Source organism: Cimex lectularius, unplaced genomic scaffold, assembly GCF_000648675.2.
Source record: "Cimex lectularius strain Harlan isolate CLEC.00 unplaced genomic scaffold, Clec_2.1 scaffold9, whole genome shotgun sequence".
Lineage (NCBI taxonomy): Eukaryota > Metazoa > Arthropoda > Insecta > Hemiptera > Cimicidae > Cimex > Cimex lectularius.
Window position 1 is genome coordinate 3514457 of NW_019392733.1, and position 23380 is coordinate 3537836.

Below are 23380 nucleotides of genomic sequence, written 5' to 3' on the forward strand. Positions count from 1 at the left end.
AGTACAAGAAAAAAATCTTAAAAAATATAAATTATTGTTGTTATTTGGCCTTACCCGGTGGTTGACAAGAAATATGAGATCCCCTTTCGATATTCTGTAAGAAATTCTTCTTGTTTCCAGCAAATTCTCCATGGGCTACGCAAGAATTTGATAGAGAGTCCCAAGCACAGTATGGGTCCTGAATCGCCACACATTCTCTGCAAAAACAGGACAAAAAAATTAAAAAAATGATACGACAAAATAGTTCTTATGAATTTAATTTTTGATTTCTCACCTGCATGAATTTATGTTTGTACATCTATACAATGGAATTGTATGGACAACATCATTAGTTATTATCAGAAGTTTAGGAGGCTTGTCTGGAACCCTTGTGATTGAAAGTGATTTGATGGCAGAATTAATTCCATTTATTTGTATTTCTTCTGTAAAGAAAGCTTTGCTTTCTTCCGGTTTGCTCTTTTTAATGTAATTGACTGCTTTTATGATTTTACCATCATCTAACAAAAAAGATAAAATAAATAATAAAAAACTTTTATGTTTACATTTGGTATAAATTCACAAATATTAAAAAAATAAAAATGTATATAATACTGTCTGACTACATACCAGTCCCAATATAAAGAACATCCATTGGTTCTCCAGTTATTGTTTTAACCTGCGGGTCGACCGTTATAGCGGTAAAACGATTTCTGAAAAGAAAATTATCGTTTATAAGAAAATCAGAAAGATTTAAAACATTACAAAAATATGTTCAAGTACTAACTGCAAATTTCCAAAGGAAAACTTGAGTTGGAAAGAAACAAAATACTGTTAGCAGATTAATACAAATGGATAGGGTGTAACAAAAATCAATGCTTCGACATGCATTATTGAAAAAATGTTATGTTTATTTATTGTTACGCTAAGGAACTTTTTAATATTTGAAGGGAAGAAAACTAAGAGAGATCAAAAGACAAAGAACAAGTGGAAGGTGTGAAAGAGTGCGATTTATTTCTTAGAATTTACTCTTTTTTTTAGTTTTAACACTTTTAAACAGTAAAAATAATATTTGATAAATATACATCATCTAGTGTTAGCACATGAAATAATTGCAATTCTAAGCCAACAGCATAATATTTTCTCTTTAAAAAAAGCTCAGTTTAACATAAATTAATGTACAGACTACAAATTTAATAATAATGATGTTATTAAAAACATCAGATTTATATAGAGGGGAAAACAGAAATGTATAAATAAAGGAAATGATATAGAAACACCACAGATATTAGGTTATAAAATATATATTAATAGGTATTAAATGCTTACCTTAAACTAATTCTTACTAGAAGCGGTTCGGCAAATGAAGGGACTGCTTGATCCATCAAAGGATGAGTTTTTACAAAGTTGACGGAAACATCAGGCAGCGTCCTGCTGTCATTGACACACTGGCCAGGCCTTGGTACAGGTACCTACATACATATTAAGATAAATTAGATTAATAATTTAAATGTAGTGAAGTGAATTCAAATACAAATAGGAACAACAATGAGGAAGAATTTTTGAGTAGTGAAGATTGCAATCAATACTGCCCACCGAAATATTTGAAGAAGAAACACAAGAAGAAAAAAATCTTTCCTACGTTCTCATTTGATAAAAGTATTTCCTCTAATTACAACATAATTTTCTACGAGTAAATTGTACAAAGGTATTTTGAAATTTATAAATGATTACCCGTGATGGAGATACACGGAGCCAATTCGAGTTCATGCTTTCCTGCTCCTTGAAAGGGCCGTTGAACGTCTCCATGATCGAATCTACAGAAAATGCACAAATCGCAGACCCGCCGATAGAATTTATTGGAGTCGTGAATACGCCGTAAATAAGTTTAACTTGTTTCGACCCATAAACCCCTTCGATGATGTCACTTGTAGATTCTAGAATAAGAAAGAAATGCACAAGTTTAAATCCAACGTTACATTTATAAGTATATATAAACATAGGGGAAGAAAACGTACGTATTTCATTGAAATAAAATGGATAATCTCCTGGGATTGAGCAGTTCAGTCTTGCTTTGGTAAAGGAGGTCCACCTATTACCAAAAAGATGGGGTGCACCTTTGTCTTTTTTGCATACCCTTCCCACTCGTGAATAAATTACCTGTTTTTAAAAATGTAAAATATTTGTTAATTGATTCACAAGTGTAAATAAAAACATTATTAAATTATATAAATAAGGTTGGATACACAGTAGGAAGTTTGGCAATAGTTCAAAGGCTTTTGGACTGGAGTGACTGGATGCTTCAGAGGTTGAAGTTGCAAGTCTTTTGCCTATGTTAAGTCCCAAATAGCAGACGGCATAGGATGTTGGGAGAGGAAACAAAGTTGTAAAGGGGCGAAGTGTAAAGTTTGCTGGGATTTGGTTGAGTCTGATCTGTTTCTTGAACAATTCTTCACATGACAGACTGACTTGTAGGTTCTGAAGGCCACAACTAGGTCTGAGGGTTTGCTGAAAGGATGATGGTTTATAGTGAATATAGGATAGAATCAAGGATGCTTTGACATAGTTGTAAATTACTTATTAATGAAAATAAAGCATCCAAAGATGGAATATTTTAGTATTTCAGGAGGAATTTTCCAATGATTTTTCTAAGTAATGGCAGCAAACTGATCATGCGATAATACGTATGGTGATGCTGAGATTTTTGAAGTTTGGGAATGGGTTTTGACTGACAATTTCCAGTGAGTTGAAGTAGGTAGTTCTAAGAACTGAGTTGTAAATGTCGCTTAGGAAAATTATAGGTTTTTATGGAATATTTTGGAAAATGTTTGAGAAGGTACTCAAGTAAATTTTGTTGTTCAATTTTTCCCCACATTAAATTTTTTTACATTATGTACCAAATATTTCACTATTTTATATAATAAAAATCAAAATAAAATTTGAACTGGTGATAAGAAAAAAATTCAATGGCCTAATATTGTCATAGATTTGCTTTACCTTTCCACAGTTAATATATTCGACAGCAGCTTCTCGGAAGAAGAAAAATACATAATCTTGGTAGCTCATGGAGCTTACAAAGCTCGCATCTATAAAATAATAGATACACATCATTAAAAATTAACACTTATAGACTATGATGAAAAATAAATAACAAATATCAAGTATTACCATTGAGCTGCTTTAGATCTGATCTCTCTGTAGACAAAGGATCCCTATATATAAAAGATTCAACTCCTCCAAAATCTACTACAGTAGCAGTGTAAACGTGTCCGTCTATAAAATTTGAATGTTATTGATAAAATTTCCTCTTAAAATAATTGACAGAAAAATTTTAAATACCTGTATAAAGGGCAGTGCTGTTATGATTGGGATCGTACGGACACCAGCCATGACCTTCGCTCTCGTTGACAACTTTCATAACATTCTCCTGTAAAACGTGACAAATTATAAAACTATATTACGGATTTAAACTGCGAGATTGAAACACCTACACTTAATTTATAATGCCTGCACAAAGGTTTGTAAGCATTTGTACCACATATTAAAAAGTGATCTTCATCTAATTTGGCTCCTACTCGGATATAATTTTGGCAGTCTTCCTGCAATTAGAGAACAGGGCATTTAATATATTTTGACATGATACGGATATGAGGAAAATAAAAGGACAATTTTTACTTCAGTTTTGCCTTTTAGGTAGCACAGTTCCCTGTGGGCACCTGTAGGATTCCATACTATCCTCTAAAAACAATAAAACAAAGTTAGAGTTTCATCTAATATAATATACATTTATTTATTATATATTTATTTAAATATTCATTTTTTCCATGTGTGACGATAATTACCTGCTTAGTATTTTCTAAGAGGTTTTCAATACTGATGTTATACACAGCATTTCTGTAAAAATCAAAATTACTTTCTTTCATACTAGATTAACTTCGACACTTGTTGCATGCTTTGCTGCATAAATTTTGAATCAAAACATGCAAAGACAGACAAAAATATTATTTACCTTGAGCCAATTAAAACACTGTGATAATCCGTTTCAAGCAACTTGAAAAAGTCTGTGAAACTGTCATTCCCTTTGAACTTGTGGATTTGGTTTTCATCTAGAAGAAATAAAGTCTGTCAACTGGTATCAAAGCAATAAAAATATGTTTAACCATTTTTTTAATTAGAGCAAATTTTAAAAGGAAGACTTTGGAAAGTGAGGTAAGCTTGTTTTGAAGTACATTTATTTATTGTTTAACAAAAAAGGTCATATGGTATGTTTGCCACGCCTGGAAGTATAGATACCATATAGTCCAGGAATTTAATTTTCAATTTTGTAAACACCTTTCCTTCATTAAATACCACAATCATAAAAAAAAGTTAATGATCTGGACGAAAAACTCATTACTTTTCTGTGTACTTATTTCAATTCTTTTTATGATCTACACTAATGCTCGTATATCCAGAGTTTTATGTTTAATTTTCAATTTCCAATTATGTGTTACAATTTTCAACATTCTCTGACGACAGACGGATTTAATTCCATGTTTATATACTTTTATACACATGAATCATGATGTACACAAAATTGTAAAATAATGTATTTCTATCTATCTATTTTTTCTATCTAAAAAGAAAAACCCAAGTAGCCTGTGCAAATGTTTGCACTTGTCCAATATAAAATCTTTATCAAGCTGTATTGTTTTGAAATATTTATACTACTTATTATTTTATCTATGTGCTACACTTGAGCAAATAGGTCGAGAGATTGCTATTTTTCCTTAACATGTTCTCATTAATCAGTGTTTCAAAGACCTCGTAAATAATAATTCAATATAAATAAGCTGACAAGATGATGATGATGAGGATACAGTTCCAGGATGCAGAATGTTTGCTTATTCATTACCCAAAATAGCTTTGTGCCTTGGCATCCAAGATATCATGAGGTTTTGGAGATTTTGGATGCATTCACAGACTTTTTTTTAAATTTTATGTACTAAGATCCGCTCGGCTGTATGTTCTTATAAGGATTTTGTTGTCACAGTAAAGTGAGATATCTTACCAAATCTTATTCATATATTATTAAATTATTATCTTATTTATTTGACTTTATTAATTACATCAAAATTTTTTTTATGTGTAATTGTTCACGATAATTTATCAACATGAGAGGAAATCAGGAGTAGTGTGGGTAAATTTTTGTACTTGTTTTTGAAGTATCGTATGAAAAAGATCTTTTCTGTTAAGTACTGTATCATTCTGACCTTGAAAATCTTTTATATTATTGTTTAATGTGTGATTTTCAAAAAATAATGCTTTAAATTTTCTATTTACAAAATAATCAAACCTGTACCTAAAGGGGAAAATGTTCAGTGTGGAAAAAATTATGTAACACATTTCTCAAAATGGAAAAAAAAGTATATTATATAAGGAGACACGGTTTACATTTCAATAATAATTAATGAAATGTTTGGCATGGAAAAAATGAATTTTAATAATTGTTCAAGGTTTGCAATATACTGTCGGAACAATGCATGCAAATTTTAATAAATTATGATTACTAAGCATTAATGTATGTGAAACATTTGTACTGCATAGAAACAGTTTTCAAATTAACAGCGGCTGCCAAATTGAACTGGCATATGTGCCACACGTCTTCGTTCAAACGCACCTCAAGAATATTGATGAAGATTCGAACAATTTATTTGATAAGTTGGCAGAGAGTACAAGATAAACAATATGCGTATATTCCCCAAGGTCCTTTAAGGAATTTAAATGTGATGTGAGGCGACATGAATCTCAAATAAAGCACAGTGGGTGAATAAAACACACTCAACTTTCTAATCCCACATAATTGGTAGATGTATTGAAATATGAGCAAGATAATTGCATAGTAAACACTCTCTTCCTTTCTTTCTCTTTATCAGCCTTTCTTTTATTTCTCTCTATCTTGTTATATATGTCTTTTTGTATATTTTCTCTCTTAATGCTGCTCACCCTACCATGTATTTATACTTATTATTGAGTAATTTATGTACATAAATATAGGAGTAAATTTGACACTGAAAATAATGTAAAAAATATTCTACTCTTAAAACTTTAAAATTATATGTTCCAAATACTAGTGACACAGTCAGAAAATTATACAAATCACTGGATGCCCAAATTTTACAATTGTTTGCCCAAAACCTGTCTTTTATTTATTTAAAAAAAAAATTAATGTGATGGTATCGCAGGCTTTTATGTCTGTCAATGAATTTTGTAAATTTGATTTTCCAATACCAAAACCTTGCTGTATACAACAACAAATACTATTCCATTCTATTCTCTCTTTCTCTATGTTTTTCTTTCCCTCTATATCTCTATATGTATCCATCTATACTCTTTCTCTACCAGTGAGGTGCATCTTAAAAACATATATAAATAAAACAATAATAAAAAAATTAAATTAAAAATGTAACATTGTAAAACAATAATCTGTATTATATTTATAATTGAAGCATGTGAAAATACAAAAGAAGCACTCTCTCTCTCTCCCTCTCTCTTATTCTTTTTCTTCCTTTCTTCTATTCTCTTTCTTTCTCTTTGCCCTTTCTCAGACCACACACACGCACGCACGCACGCACGCACGCACGCACACACACACACACACTCTCTCTCTCTCTCTCTCTCTCTCTCTCTCTCTCTTTCATTCTTTTTCTTCCTTTCTTATATTCTCTTTCTTTCCATATCTTTGTCTTTCTCTATCTTTTTNCTCTCTCTCTCTCTCTCTCTCTCTCTCTCTCTCTCTCTCTCTCTCTCTCTCTCTCTCTCTCCCCCTCTTCTCGTCGTTGGATGTAGAGTGGTCAAATGAGACTAAATTGGGCGACTATGACTATGAATGCCTTTTTCATTCATTGAATCTCTCTTCCTCACTCGCTCCTTTGTTTTACTTTATATATTTCTTGATTGTATTTCCATTTGAGATAATTCGTTGTTTTACGTAAGGATAAAAAAGAATTATCTTAAAAAGAAGACTGAACGATTCCTCCATCGGATATTACGAGCCTCCAGATACAAGTATTGAATTTTAATAGCCTCATATGTGCAAAGCGTTAAAAACCTACATTATTATACAAGTCAGAATCTGTTGAAAAACTGTATAAGCTTCCAACGGACATATCTGTATTGGTGGCGTTAGAATTGACATCAACTACTGGCTTGTGAGGAGTCAAGGTGAGCGTAGTCATCAACGCGCTTGAGTCACAATTCGTTTTTATGACAACCAGGAACGAAATGATAATGTTGAGACAAGGGGAGTAATTTACCATGCCGTCAAATTTGATATGGCTACAGGTGACAACTGTGTCTTGGCCGGAATGCCCGTCAAAACTGTAATAGTATGTTTTTAAAAAAATCGTGAAAATTTTTGATAAATTTGATTATTTTGTTCAAATAGGATAATTACCGCCTTTTGTCGTACATTGCAAAAAGAACGTCCGAATAAAGAATTCGTGATTCTTCTTCGGCACTTGGTAAAAAGTGCGTAGGCGGCTGAAGAAATCTGTGCACTGGAAGGAGAAAGGGTGTCGTAACACGTTTCGGTTTAGATGTTTCAAACTGTGAACGCAAGGCGTTTTAAGACGAACCTCAGGTTCAGTGGTCGTATGTTACCACGATTCGCCACAATATTGGCTAACAATTCAAATGCCACCCTACGAAAGCCCCGGCCAAGATTGGTTCGTCGTGATTTGCCAGAGACGGAAAACTTTGAGGACGAAATACCGATAAGTTATTACTTTATTTTAACTTAAAATTAGCTTCGTTAGGGTAGAAGAAATTTTAAAATCAAAATATATGATTTTGATCTTTTAGGGAAGGAATGTCGAAACCCTCTGAAGTCTGAGACAATTCAAAATTCCCTGAACAGGAAAGAGTTACTCACCTTGCTTTTGTCGCCCTGTCCTCATGCCATCTGACTGTCTTTTCCGGCTAATGGTGCATTTTTTAAGGAGAGACTTAGGTGCGTCAGCGAGAAAGTAAAATTCAAAAACTGAAGTAGTATGGCTTTTTGACAAGAAATTCAAGGCAAAAGGAAAGAAAACTATGGTTTATATTTTTATGAGTAAAATTTATGTTATTTCTATATTATTTATATTAAAACCTCTTTGTTTTTAGGCACAAGTTTTTTTTAACATCCTAGCATTACACCCAACAAGTTGTATAAAGTACAAAAGGCGAATATCATAGAATTTGCTTTACAACTTAACTACTAATATTTTTCTAGGGTTGAATAGTACAAACGTGATTTTGAAAAGTTCTTCAATCTTCAATCTTGATGCATCTTAACAAAGAGCCTCTTTGAATTTAGGACAGCTAGAGGACAGTTCATTTTCATGGTTGCGTGACATTTTGTCGTATTAAACTTTACAACCTTACAATATTTTACTAAAGCTTTACTAAGCTAAATAATTAAAGGGTATTAAAATTTGTCAAAATATGCGGATTGAAAGTCAGTTCACCATGTCAAAGATCCAACACCGTAAAAAGACACTTGTACAAGGATTTACTTATTAGGTTTATTGCAGTGATGTAAATTTTTCATCATATTTACCACTTTATATTGGTTTAATTATATGAACTGTGGAGAAGACCGAAGTTTTATTAGTTATATAAGGTCGGGGGAACGATTACCATTAATTGGACAATATTAACCCTTTCTTCGTTCGACAAGGACTCCGACTTCTCTCTGGGTTTGGGAGTACGGCAAGGAATTGTGCTTGGACTAATTGTATTTCTCCTTTATACTGAAGAAGTCCAGATTACACTTTGATTACACCCCGTTCTTACAATTGCTTCGGAAACCTTCAGAGATATCGTGTATGGACAATGGAAAATGAACATCAATGAAACCAAGTTCGTGTCCAATTTACCGATACCTATGGGCTTCCAATGTGGGGATTCCACGTCAGACGTTTGTCGATGTACGGTACCGCACCTTGTCCGTAGTTAGGAGGGGTATATTACTGAAGTACACAGAATGAGGGTCGCAAGAGTATGCGTTAAATATTATTTTCTTTTCACACCGAGATTCCATGGTTTTTAGTGAATCGACAGAGAGTTGCTTGCGAGTATCGCCTATCGTCTACAAAGTCAGGGGGGTTTGATGCCGAGATAGGTTGTTAGCAATAAAATAACAAAAATATTGGTCATGATATTCTTGAACAAATCTTTTAATAAGGTGAGAGCGTTGACGCTAAAAATGAGGCTACTTGATTATGTGCTACAATGCCTGCTGTCACAGCTGCAGTGGGCGATACTGCGCAAGATCTTCATATCCCTTTTAATGTATTATGCCAGTTGGCCTCCCCTGCTAGCAGATTATTCGGCAAGGCCTGATAGGATGTAGGAACGAGGTACTGCTGTATTCCTCATCCAGAGTGAGGTCCAGCGATGCCAGCTTAGCGAGATGTTTTAATGAACTGTCGGCGTTGATGCTCAAAGCTTGAGTATAATTTACAATTAATTAAGGTTTTTAGTTGAGATGATGAGATGGGGTTGAGATGGCGAGTTGATGTCCGAGTGGATCGAGGTCACTATAGCTCAGGTGGTAGAGCAGCGGCGTATCTAGCCGAAGGTCGTGGGTTCGAATCCCTCTCGTGCCATTAACTTTTTTTTTATCTCAACTAAAAACCTAAATTAATTGTAAAGTATTAATTGGTCAAGCGGACCACGAAAATAGTGAACTTGAGTATAATGCTCCAATGTTTGAAGCCAACGTCTGGAAACAGCTGCAGTTGGGATCGGCCACAATGCCAAAGCGGTCTAAGTAGACTACATTCTTTCTTTTATATGTTTGGTTAAAAAGAAATTAAACCTTCCTCTTAGGCTGGTGATACTAGGGAAGAACTTCGGCGGATCCTTTCGAAGTAGCGTTTAGCGAAATTGTCAGCAGCAAGAGAATGTCTCCTACATGGGCTCGTATCCAGCTAAAGAAAGCCTGTATGCTCGATTCCGATTGTGAATTCTCTAGTTATGACAATCTTTTAGATTACTCGTCTATCAGTGAAGATCATAACGTCCCTTGTATTTTTGTCTGTGGTAGCGCCTTCAGCCCATTCCAGAACCTTAACCAAGGCTTGTTCGAACAGCAGCTTTGCAATCAATGTGCCTTCTGCTTATCGTGTACTTACCGAAACTCAGGCATCATCGGCTGAAGACCCCCTCCCGACAATGGAAGTTCTCGGTGGCTGTCTTCTGTTCAAGACGCTAAAGAAGCAGACCTTTGTGGCACATCCAAATTAAACAGAAAATCATTCCTTTTTTATACTATTAAGGCGGTGATCTTTTTCTTTTTTTGGTTTATGTCATTTGTTTTCAAGTAGGTTTTTTTTTAATAAATTTTTTTTTTCGTGCTAGAGCGTGTGAAAAGATCCATTTTTGTAAGTGTTCTCTTCCTTTTGTTTTGTCAATTGGTTATTTAATTTTATTCCAATATTGCGTCATTATGCAAAATTTACCTTGGTTGAATTGGGTTTAAAGACAATTTATTTAGACAATTTAAAGACAGGTTAAAGAAGGGGACCACTATCAAGTTATACTGGTTTCTCTCTTGTACACCATCTTCAGATAGTCGCTTTCTTTTTTCCCTACACCTCGAAAAGTGTGGTGGCTATAACGCTGCCCTGAGAAACACCAGCAAAGATAAATTTGGGGAAATCACTTTCAATGACCCCAAAATTCCCAACACCTGCCTTTTATACGTTCTGACATAAAATCTACTCGTAATTCAAATGAGAACTACCATGCAATTTGTATTTATGTTAACTTGTTATTCAAAAATGATTGTACGAAACTGAATTGGCCTTTTTTTTCTTTTCTGGGATGAGCTTCAATATAACATGCTTCGATCTCAGGAGTCGGAACGCCCAAAATCCTTCTCCCAGTTGCTTCGACATACTTAATTTGCGAGGCCGTACCCGAAAGAAGCGCAGCGTTTCTTTTCCATTGTGTAACCCAGTGCCAACGAACTATCCCAGTCACCTCCTTCCATTGTCTCGATAAAAAAAAGTCAAAAAGTCAGACTCACTGTAAGTCGTGTACATTCGAGGATCCAGGTTTTGCACCCACGAGAAGACGTACGGGACACAGACACAAAAACAAGCCAGCATGAGATTCATCGCCATCTTTACCACCAGACACCTAGAAAAGAAATATTCACATTACACAACACAATAAATTATGCTTAGATTAAAATTAATAATTAGTTCCTGCAATTTTCTTTTGTTACTAGGTGGCATAGAAGGAATTTAATACACCGGTGAATAATATAATACAGCTTACGTCTCACAGGTGCTGCCATTTTCAATTCTCGTGAAAGGTTTAAAAGTGCACCTTACATAACTGTTTCAATAGCAAGCCGTGCCGACATCGTCACAGAATATATTTCTAACGAGAAAAATATATTTCGAAACGAACATATTATGAAAGGATTTTATTACTTGTTTTATTACTGGGGGTGAGGGTGGACGTAGAGTCAATTTCGTCCAAAAAGTACAAATAATTAATTGCGTACGTTTTTCAATTAAACAATGCACACATCTGCATCATAGTAAAGATCTTGGCGTTTTTATTTTCCACGAACAGCTACATTATCACGATTTTCCTCCTGTTTTTAGTCTCCACTATTTACCCCCTATGAATATAGCACTGTAGTATCCACCATATGCCTTATTTCATTTATTTGGTCCTGAATTTAATAAAAGATAGATTAAAGCTATTTTATCTATTTAGGAGTGATTTATCACCTTGTGGACTGCTTTTTTACATGTAAATATATGCTTATAAGGTTTTGTGTTTGTTGTTGTTATTCCCTATAAAGGGACTAATTGTTATTTATTGGAAGAGGTACATTGTGTACATTTCTATGCTTCAACATATTTTCCTTTTTTTCTTGCCTTGGCTGTTTTACCCATCTAACGGATGTGAGTTCAGGGATTTCAATGAAACGTTTCTTGGTGTTACTAGGTCGAAAAATATTAGACACGTGTCCCAGCTTTCTTGCCAATTGGCTCTAGGAGCCGAGAAAAAATGTCGTATTTCTTTTAATGTAGATTTCTCCCTTTGTTGTGCATGTATTTATCATTTTTTTATAATAAGAAAATTATAAGTAAGACGGTAAAATTTTTACTACTTCAGTCAAAAATTAAGTATCTGGCAACTTTCCTGAGGGACAAAGCAATCATACATGGTTAAAATAGCTTTAATCTATCTTTTATTAAATTGAGGACCGAAGTAAGATAAATGGTAGTGGATACTAACGCCTTTACAAACTATGATGCAAATGTGTGCATTGTAAAATTGAATAACATACGAAATTTAGAGATTTTAACTTTAAAATAATACAAAAAGTTACGAAAACTAATCGTCCCTATCAATAANAATTCGGATTCGTTTTAAACGCCCTTGCAGCGTTTAGATTTATATCAATTTAAAAAAAATCAAAATTTTTCGGCTGGATGAAGCTTTTAATTCTCTAAAATCCGGTGTTCCGGATTTAAAAATTTACAACTCCTGCGAACTTTATCCAAATTCAATATTATTACAACCGTTGGTAAGCTGAATTTCTCTAATTTTAGATTCCGTCAATAATATTTGTATTTTACGTTAATATAAGTAAGAGAAATGAGGAAGATGTCAATACAAAACTCACAAACGTTTTATTTTATATCTCAGGTTCTAATTTATTTCGGACTAAGTTCACCTTTAAATTAAGTTTATATGATTCGAAACTGCGGTAAAGTTTCATTTAGATCAGTAGGATAGTTTCAATGTTATCGTCATTTTTGTGATTTTCGTAACAAAATCGGACGAATCGGAAGACGAAAAATTTGAGACTGGGGAGGGGGGTTACCAAAAATTTGTATTCAGGGGTGTTTTGGGTTGCAAGAAATCGAACATTGATTTTGTTTCTTGGTAAACAAATATTTTAACTTACTTTCACGTCACTACGTCAAATTTATATTTGGCAGTTAGCCTATAATGGGTATAGTAGATATTTAAATACAAAATTTTTGACCGACAAACGCAGCAAATAATGTAGTCCCACTTATATTTTCTAATCATACAAAAAATACAAATATACTAGTACATACAAACAGTAAATACATAAACAACAAAGGCAGAAAAGTACATTAAAAGAAAGTACTTCATTTTTTCTCGGCTCCTAGGGCCAATTGGCAAGAAAGCTCGGACACGTGTCTCATTATTTTTGACCTAGTATCACTAAAAAAAAGTTTCATTGACATTCCTGATCCCACGTACGATTGTCAGTATTCACATTGCAAGGATTAATTTCATTAAAGTGAAAATACATATGAGAGAATTTTCTCCTCAAAAATTCAACGTAAAACATATTTTTCATGTACAAATGCGCTAATAAAGGAACAGTTGCCAATAACAGTTTAAGGAGACTGTTTAAGCCATTAAATGGAGTTTGTAGAATTGTAAACGACTATAAAGTTTCATATAGATTGGTCGGATCGTTTCAAAGTTATCACCATTTTTGGGATTTTCGAATAAAAATCAGAAGAATTTGGGAAGAAGAAAAATTTGAGAATTTTTTCGGGGAAACGAATATCGACTTTATTTCTTGTTAAAAAATATTTTAACCTACTTTGTACACGTCACTCCATACTATCAAATTGAAACAACCCCTAAGTAATTGATCAAATAATTGATAGCCGGAGATGCAAGATAAAACCTAGTCTACTTGGAAAATTTTCATTTTGAAAATCAACGCTAAAAAAAAGTACATGACGTTACTTTTAAGAGCGTGGTACTTAAAAAAAAGCGGTGAATAATTAGAACCGATTAAAATCTTTCTCATAAATTTGAATTATTACTGGATAATCAGGATTTCCTGTTGCATAATTTCGAAATATGCATTGTTTGTAAACGCGGCCAAATCGCGAATCGGCGTGGCACTTTTTCTCCAATGGTACTGGAATAAAGTTGGAACGTTTTAAACAGTAAATAATCAAGGATTTTAATAGACAGATCTAGGTTAAAAACAAGCATAAACAGACTCTTAAATTGCAACGAAGAGACAAGATAACGGATAAATCTTACATAATACAAATATTATCCTTTCCAAGCTTAATTTTAAAAATGAATTTTAATCCCCATAAAAATTTGTTTAAGATTACTTTCCGGATCTTCAAAAAAAAAAGTCAAAATGTAAATGTGTATTAAAGGGTTTGATTTGAAAGGAAAAGACAATTTGTCATATGGAAAGCCAACAGGTCTAACAGTTTACTTGAGATTTGCCTACAGCAGTTTCACAATTGATTCTGAAAGTTTTGAATCTGGGAAATTGTATATGGTAATGACAGGCTTACAGGATAGAAACCTGGAGAAAAAGACCGTGTGATTTTCCCATTACCCGAAGGTTAGGGAACACGGCTTCCTCGAGGGCGGATTTTTTCCCATTGTTAATTGTTCCCAAGTGGTCCAGAAATGTCTTTGAACAGACACACTGAACTCTTTACATTTCTTTACAACTCTGGAATAAATGTTCTCCGGTGAACTTTGCAGAAGCCGGAAAATCGTAAAATGTCCAGCCATTAAGACGAATGCATTTAATGCCGTTGACCATTTATTTTTTTTCCGCTGCAATTTTATTTAATGAAAGAACAAAAAACCAGTTTTCCTTCGACGACTCTACACAAACCTTGGTCAAAACTTAAAATCTTAAAATTTTTAAATAAAAACAGCGTCAACCAGTAACTTTAGATCCTTCTAATATTCGAATTGTATTATTTATCAATAGATTTAGTATTCTTCGAGTTAAACGTATAAAAACTGTCTCTAAGGGAGCAAAGTAAAACCTGTTTCTTATGGTCATTGACACTAAACGCACCTGAGAACGGTTTACTCCAGGTACGCCAGGTTCGGAAGTTGTAAAGTGCTATTAAGCCCTGGAAAGGAAATGCACGGGCGCCGGGCGAAAGAAAAAAAATTAAATATTCATCACGAAACCTTAAGTCACCTGAAAAAGAAAAAGACATGTTTCTCCTGTCTACAAAGAAAAATATAACAAAAGAACAAATTTTACAAATTGGAAGTAGGATTTGTGAATTTATTTCTCACGAGGAAACGTCTCTAGGAGGTTGTTAAATGATGCGACAGGATGGAAGAGGAGGTTGTCACTTTGTGTTATATGACAAGGAAAGGAGGATGTGAAAAATTAATGGAACGTCTTAACCGTCGAATCTCATTCTACGCAGATCAGATTATTAATATAATAAACAATATAATAAAAAATATGTAACAAAAATTGTATATTCGATATCATCCAATAAAACGGTGAATATCCAAGGACCAACAACTAAATTAGGTGTTCTATCTCGATCATTACAAATCCTAGAAGGATATTCAAGCTCCAATGCATGGGAAATGTCCGAAAAACACATAAAGAATGTCAAAAATACAGTGAAAGCGTACTGAGATATTAAATATTACAATTGTTTTTTTTGCTCTTGTTTGTTTGATACTAGATCATTGAATTATAGAATTTATTAAGTAAAAATAAGGGAAGGTTAAAAGAAAAAGGAAAATTTGGCGTTCTATCTCGATTATTCCAAATTCTACAAGTACATCCCAGCTCTAAGTCATGGCAAATGTCTGAAAAGTAACCTAAAGACAGCCAAAGGCACAGTGAAAGAGTTTTGAGCAATTTAACATTTGAAAACTTTGTTTCGTCTTGTTTATTTTGATACTGGGTCCCTAATTGTAATGTGTAAAAATTAGGGAACGTTAATTGTAACAACTTTTCCTATCGTAAGTGATTACAATAAACGCAATGAAATTGATTAATTTGTGGCCATTATGAAAAACTTCAGTCCAATCGATATTTCTTCTAATAAAACAGCGATCCTGTGCAAGAAAAAAGACAAATTTGGCGCTCTAACTCGATTATTCCAAATTCTACTGGCATATTCAAGCTGTAATGCATGGAAAAGTCTGAAAAATCACATAAAGACTGAGTGAAAAAGTGAAAACGTTAGGACAAATTTAGAATTTCAATATTTACATTTTTTAATTTGTTGTTTCTTTAATACTAAATTTATTTAGAAATCGTGAGATGCGGTCTGGTGTGATGTAGGTTTCAGAAAAACATTTTCTTTATCGTGTCAACATTTCGATCTTTATCGATCGAGAGTTTTCTGAAACCTACATCACACCAGACCGCATCTCACGATTTCTAAATAAATATCGATTAACGGTCACTAATCACCACACATTTAATATTAAATTTATTAAATGAGCCAAAATTATGGCTAAACGCTTAATTCTAAGAACTTTTACAAATGTAAGTACTTTGCAATAAAAGCGATAAATTCGGTGCTTCACTGTTATACAAAAAATATCAGTAAATTGGTTGGATATTCTCGTTCGGTGATGGAAAAAGTGGTAAGAAGTGGAGGGAAGATACAAAACCATTCAGTTTTCGACCGACAACACAAGTTTCGACCAATCGTACGTCCTCCTATCACAGTGCATTCAATTGAAATCAATTCAAGTTCTCCTCTTCTCTATATTAATCGTTCTACGATTATTACAATCTGGCCCGAAGGACCCGGAGTCTCTTTAACAATGCACAATTTATAAATCTTTCTATTTTTAAAAAAGGAATTAAAAATAAATAGCAAGAATGAAGAACATGGAAGGATTGGATAGAATTGGGACCTTCTCTTTCCCGACTAGTTTATGTACAAATGTTTTGTTTTTCTTAGTTAAATCGTAAATTCGTGGATTTTTAGACAAAATTGTAAATGTTTTTATTTGAACATTGTTGGCACTTTTGCAACCTCTATAAAGATTTCTTAATTTAATAGCCAAGAAATTTACTTCTCATGTGTCTCTTGTTAAGTCGGATGAGACTCGATATTTATTATAAAAGGTTGAGATAAAATATGATACTAAACAATTTATCTATTAATAGTTGAATAACGATGACTAATATAAAAATAAAATTGGTTTTCGAAGAATGCTGACCGTTGCAAAGGGGTTCGCTCTTCTTTAACAACATGGAGAGGGTTGAAAATCAATCAAGTGGAAGGCGCACATTTATGTTTTTCACAGCCGCAGATTGAACAGGAAAAAAGGTTCTACCTTCACTTTTCTATACCAAAAAAAAGAAAAAAAATCGAAATATGCTAAGTATGCTCAAAAAACCCTGACTAAAAGAATATCCTAACGTGGAAACCTACTCAGCAGAAGATTAAAAAGGACTTTTCCATCTTGCTTACAAATTATTATGAACTCAGGTTAAACAAACTTTGGGCTCGTAATTGATCTGTTTTGGAGTAAAAAAATGTTTATAATTAATTAATCATTTATTCGACCAAGGACCCGAGCCGGCTCTCTGTATTTGATCTGCTATTATAAATTCAATTATTATTTTTATTATTCGCGGTCACTTACGCCGAAAAAAAAGATCGCCTGTGAAAGTGGACTTGTGTCAAGAGGAAGCTGAAAGGGCTATTCATTACATTTCGACGTTTCAATGCTAAGAAGAACAACCTTCAAGATGTACCTTCCGGGGTTCGATTTTATGAATAATTAACACTCAGCAACGACAGCTTCAAAAACTCATAATATAATTTGCATTTGGCCGAACAATTAAAGTGTTCCTTTAACCCTTTATGAAACGTCGAAAAAAATTTAAAATGAGGAAATTCTTCCAATTCTTTCATGGGATCCAAGTTGTGACGTTCAAACATGTAGGCAGTGTCAAGTCGAATTATATTATTTGGGAGTAATATTCGACTCAAGACATGGGAAACGCTTACTTAAGCTACTTAAGAAACACCTAAGCTAACTCATAATAAATAGTTACGAAAATATGTATATCAGGGGTTGGGTCCTCAGGCTATTACTGCGATAGAGCCATACTTTGTGGTACAAGACTTGGGAGGAAGAGTTGAGTTGAGCACAGACAAAACACTTGTTCGGTTCCCTCCAGCATGGAAGCAAGGGATCCATGACTATACTTCTAACTGGGCTTGGACCACACAGTGTACCTCCACAGAATTGACGGAAGTAACATCACATACATCCTGTTTTCAGGTGCACATAAATATGCTCAAGGACTAGGCGAAAGTGGTAGTAATAAAATATCCTGTACCATGTACTGTTTTTGGCGGGGATGACAGGCGCTTGCCTCTCCTTCCTTGTAACCCTGAGATTTTACCCAAACGATGGTTTGAAAACATGGGGAAATTAGAAAGCCCCGAGTTATTTGTCGGACTAAAACATACCCCCAACGTCAAATTTATGCTTTTATTTTATGTTATTTGATATCCGGTTAAGAGTAGGCCATACGACATACGGACGCTTTTGTTCCGAAGCCCGCCATATGTGTCCGAAATTAGAGTACGTTTGCTTAATATATCCCACCTAATTGAAGGGTGTCAAACCTTTGCTCCATGTAGAGAGTGTGTAGGAATGCAACCCATGAGAATTTTGCTTGATCACGTCAGCACCCCCGATTTTTGGAGGAAATATAACTTTATTGTATTGATAAATATCTCGTTTTGTCTCCCTCTTTGGTGCGACAAAGAAGACAGTGAATGTATTTATTAGCGTGAGTGTCATTGGTGGAAGAGTGGCTATTTCAACTACGTGGTTATATGAACCCTTGGGGTGCCGGTGTTTTTGAAGAAAAGCCCATTTGTATGTCGGGTTCGAATGTAGAGCCGCTGGATTCGAACCCGGGACCCTTACCTTACAGTGATGAACGCCGTGTCAAAGCCTAAACCGCCAAAGAGTTACCCTACTTCAGGAAAGAAAGTATTTAAGAATGATCAACTCATAAAATTTCGGCGTTGTGGTTTTGAAAAGCATCTCGTATAACAGGCGTGGGCTGGCTTAAAAAGCCGCATAATCCACGGTTTGGCGATGTGGTAAATTTGAAAGTGGCGACACGAGCCCTGAAACGGAACAAGGTCCAGGGCGACCATCCATCGTGATCTTATCTCACTTTTTACAAAGCTAAGGTAAAATTGGTGAAATCCAATCCAAATCATAAATTAAAGTCACAATTATTAGACGCAAAGGTGTTTCTCTTGTCTAAAATCTAAGCTCTTCGAAAAATATGAAGGGAGCAATCTTAATAAAGAAAAACCACTTAAGAGTGCGATTATATGTTTTTGGTTTTTATTCTCGCCCAGGTGTTTTATATCCACTCAATTGGACGGCTTTATACATATCAACGCACCTCCGAACCGAAAATGCACGAAAAACAATTATATTAATATCGTGTCGTAGTTGGTCCATTGTATAGCTTTTTTCCGTCAAATTAAACATTTTGAACTTGAAATTAACCTTTTTTATTTTCAAATTTCCCTTTTTTAACTTTCAATTAATCCTTTTTAACTTCCAATTAGCCTTATTTAATATCAAATTAACCATTTATAACCTGAACCTTTTTTAAATTTCAAATTAACCCTTTCTTTAAAGCATTAAAAATATAGGATTTGATACGAAATATAAGCTTGTAAAGTAAAATTTCTGTATATTTGCATTTTATTTTTTTTATATATAAAATAATTGTGCTCCATACGAAAATTAATTGGAATTAAAATTCTTAAGAATTCTTCTTTGAGAATCTGAGAATTAAAAAACAAAATAAAATAGGTTCTTATCTAAACTGCTCAAAAATGAATAGGGATATTTGTAATTTATTCTTATTCTGTTTTAATTAAATTATTATTATTTAAATAAATTAATCGATTATTCTTGTTAGTTGGATAATACAAAATAGAAAATATAAACCAAAAACAAACAATGTTAATCCTCATTTTTAATAACTGATTTACTTAAGAATAGTAAAAACATGAAGATCATTCATTTTGTAAACAAACACCTTTTCTCGTCTTTTCTCCATTTTAATCCAGTTCTATTCTATTTAACCGAGGAAAGACATCATCTTGAACCAAAAGGTTGCAATAGTATTGAGATCATGAGTCTTGGAGGACCCCGGCAAGTGGATATCGCTGACGAAGTTGGCGCTTCTCAGAGCGTGGGCTCCCGGGCTTTAGCCCCATTCCGAGAGACTGGAAGTGGATCTCAGCGCATTACGACGCTAAGGGAGGACAGAAATATTGTCACTGCTGCAAGACGGAACTCTTTCCATAGTGCCACCAGATCCCCTAAATGAAGTTTAAGATGCTTTGAAAAGGCTTTTATCAACAGAAACGTCTCGTAATCGTTTGTGGGAAGTTGGCCTCACACCGTATGCCCCTTTGAAACGACTTGCAGCAACAGCCCGCCACCAGCAACTAAGGAGAATAGGGTGCATGAGGTTCCCGCATACTCAGGTCATCCTAAAAAGGACTCTGAAGATCTTTAACGTCCGCACCTAGCCTATTCGGCCTTACCGGACGTTTTGATTCGCAAGATGAGAACTGACGCACCTCCGCATACGACAGGATTGTGTTACTACCGCAGCATTGGTGTAGAGGCAGCTCAGCCCCGAAGGGCCAAGACAACTTCGCTCCCCGCTTGTCCATTCCAAGTGGCCGGGCCTGCATTGAGCATCAGACCGTATGCCGCGCGCAGGTTTTATGCTACCTAAGCTGAAATATATCAGCCCGGTCTCCCGCGCGCTCCCTAGATAGAGAAGGCGACTCTATCTCCCAGAGTATTGGGGTTCTTCTAGCGTCGAAACTTCCTTCCCGATCCACTCCGGCCGCGGTTTCGTTTAAAGTGGAATTTCTAACCACCCACTAGAGGAGCACCGCGTACGGTAAAGCCTCCTATCGAGCTTCGCCTACACCTACGTGCAAAGCATACTCGACTAGGAGCAACCGATTCACTACCTGTTCCCATCCGCCACTACTCTCGCATTTGAAGGACTTTTCAGCACAATCATCGCGTCCTCAACGCCTACGTGCTACCGTCCGATCCGCCGGATCCCGTGATGCCAGGTGAATAACGGTGGTCATACGCAAGTTTCGAGCGAAGGTCACAGGTAGAAGACAGCCTCTTCTCTAAGTTCCCGCCAAGGGCATCACCACAAGCCACCACGAATTCAGTCCTACATGGGCTGAATTTTGTAACGTTTCTGTTACCCCGTGGTACAGATGGTCATGCATCCTGCCCCGTTTATGCAGACAGGATCTGGTACACGGACCCTCGTGTGCCTTTGATAAGGCACCCGCCGCCCCGCACCATGCCGATCCGAGTACAGCTTGTGCTTTAGAGAGGTTTCCACGCCCTCTGGGCTACATCATTATTTTGCGCCCGGACACCCCCCTTGTAACCAAGGGTTGGGAGGGGGTCACAGGATAGAATGAAGGAACCTGGATTGAGAAAGGACCCCGAGGTGAACCATTTCGGGGTCTCGAGCCTCAACCGCACTACAGAATAGAGTGCAGCGAGCAACTAGAAGAGAACACCAATTGGATTGTTGTTATGTTGATTGATGAGTCGCGTTCCTTCCTGAGAACGGGGATGCGTGCAATGCCCCAGTTCATGCTCCCTTCAGTGCAGTTTGGAGGAGACGGTGTAATGGTCTGGGCTGGGACTTACATTGGAGGACGAACTGCACTCCATATCGTTGAAAGCAACCTCACAGACTGTTATGGCCAAGAAATTATCGAGGAATACATCCCTCAAACCAGGGATCTAACTGACTGGGATTTTCTGGATGATAATGCCAGACCTCATAGAGGCAAAGTTGTTCATCAATGTTTAAAAATCCTGGGAATTTCCCATCTGCCAAGTCTCCAGACCTCAATCCCATTGAGCACATGTGGGATCCGTTGCAGAGAAGGCTTTTTGATCACCATCCGCAGCCAGTTGAACCTTGTTGAACCTGCAACAACTGAGTGCAGCGTTGCAACATTTATGGAGTGAAATTCCTTATGAAATTATTGACACCCTTATTAACAGTATGTGTAACAGGTGCAGAAAAGTTTTAGCCAACCGAGGACATTACACGCTATTAATTGTTTAAAAAATTATTATGTCAATAAACATAATTATTAAATTATGTTTATTCCTACGTTAACCTTTCATTTTGATATTCTTCAAAATCCCTTAATTAAATTTTCCTTCCGTAAAAAGCATTATAATTTTAATGCAATTTACAATAAAAATAAAATATAAATGCTAGGAAAAGTAAATACTACAAAATTGGCAATATCCCTATTCATTTTTGAGTAATTTAGAATACCACTTGAAAGTTATTAGTAATTAAAATTAAAAAATATAAAAAAATTAAGTATTCTTGTACAAATTTGGGTATTAAAACAAAAAATAAAAATAAAATTGGCTCTCACCACACGAAAATAAATTAAAATTAAAATTTATATAAACATAAATATAAAAAAATCTTCTTTAATTATAGATTTGTAAAATATACAGTAGTTGGTCTATCAAATAATAATAATAAATTAAGTATATGTGCCGCCGAAGTATCTATTTCCTGTTCGACTGGACTGTAAATGGTTCTTTCGGTTTGTCCGGCCGTCTATATTTTTAGTTATTGCAGATGCCCAAATGCAAAGTAAGCGTTATTCATCTCTCGTTACTTAAGTCCGCTACATAATTTGTCCTGCTTGGAACCTTGCTCCACTTAAGTTTGATTGGTAATACACCTAAATACCTCACCACCACATCCTTCACCAGTTGTCCTCCAATCGCTGAAAGTAGCGGAATACATTATCCCAAGAATTCAAAAGGATTCTAACGACTCAAATCGATATATTTGATGTTGAAAGGTACAGAGTGCTTAGATCAAAAATTAAACCAATTGAAAATCGACTGGTTTAAATGAAAAATTAAGAAGTCTCATATACAAATTTATCGCCAGGGGAAGTTTTTATTATTTATCATCATATTTCTAATCGATTCGACACACCCAGCTTACTCATGGCATGCAAGAGCGCACAATTTATTGTTTGTCATTATTCAATTATCATATCTGATAAATGGAGAAAACATAGGAAAAAAATGTGCTTATAATTATATACACAGTTGTTCTAAACAATTTCAGTTGTTGCAGAAGTCTAAGGTCAAATGCATCAATACTCATAACTGTTTTCTTTAAGGACAATCGATTAAAATAATATAAATAGTCTAGGTAAACAAACATAAAAATAAAAAATAAAATATCGGTTCAACTCGTTATATTATTTTTGTAAATATATAAACAATGTAATTGTCAAGCAGGCTCGAGAAACCTATTGTTTAAAGCTTTTTCTGTAAGTGTTTAGCTGTTGCAGCATTATCTGCATTATAGAGCCTGATAATCTGAGTTTTAAAGGAAAAACGAGCTTTAATCTTGGTACTTCCTTAAGACTAGATTTAAAAAGAAACCATCCGGTTTGATAAAAGAGAAAAGTGCTCAATCGCGATCTTGGCTACC

At 34.8% G+C, this 23380-nt stretch overlaps 1 protein-coding gene across 2 annotated transcripts in view; it reads right to left on the reverse strand.

Moving 5' to 3' along the window:
• LOC106665363 (semaphorin-1A-like) overlaps positions 1-23380 on the reverse strand; it is a 61076-nt gene that overhangs the window by 4197 nt on the left and 33499 nt on the right. For both annotated transcript variants that reach the window (XM_014391734.2, XM_024226931.1), the window contains exons 3-16: positions 11033-11145; positions 3986-4082; positions 3819-3870; positions 3652-3714; positions 3468-3575; positions 3316-3403; positions 3145-3249; positions 2974-3062; positions 1995-2136; positions 1711-1913; positions 1306-1448; positions 607-689; positions 275-497; positions 55-197 (exon numbers count right to left, since the gene is read on the reverse strand). In XM_014391734.2, coding sequence (XP_014247220.1) covers positions 55-197; positions 275-497; positions 607-689; positions 1306-1448; positions 1711-1913; positions 1995-2136; positions 2974-3062; positions 3145-3249; positions 3316-3403; positions 3468-3575; positions 3652-3714; positions 3819-3870; positions 3986-4082; positions 11033-11129 — 1636 coding nt within the window. In that variant the 5' untranslated portion in view covers positions 11130-11145. The remainder of the gene's footprint in view (positions 1-54; positions 198-274; positions 498-606; positions 690-1305; positions 1449-1710; positions 1914-1994; positions 2137-2973; positions 3063-3144; positions 3250-3315; positions 3404-3467; positions 3576-3651; positions 3715-3818; positions 3871-3985; positions 4083-11032; positions 11146-23380) is intronic.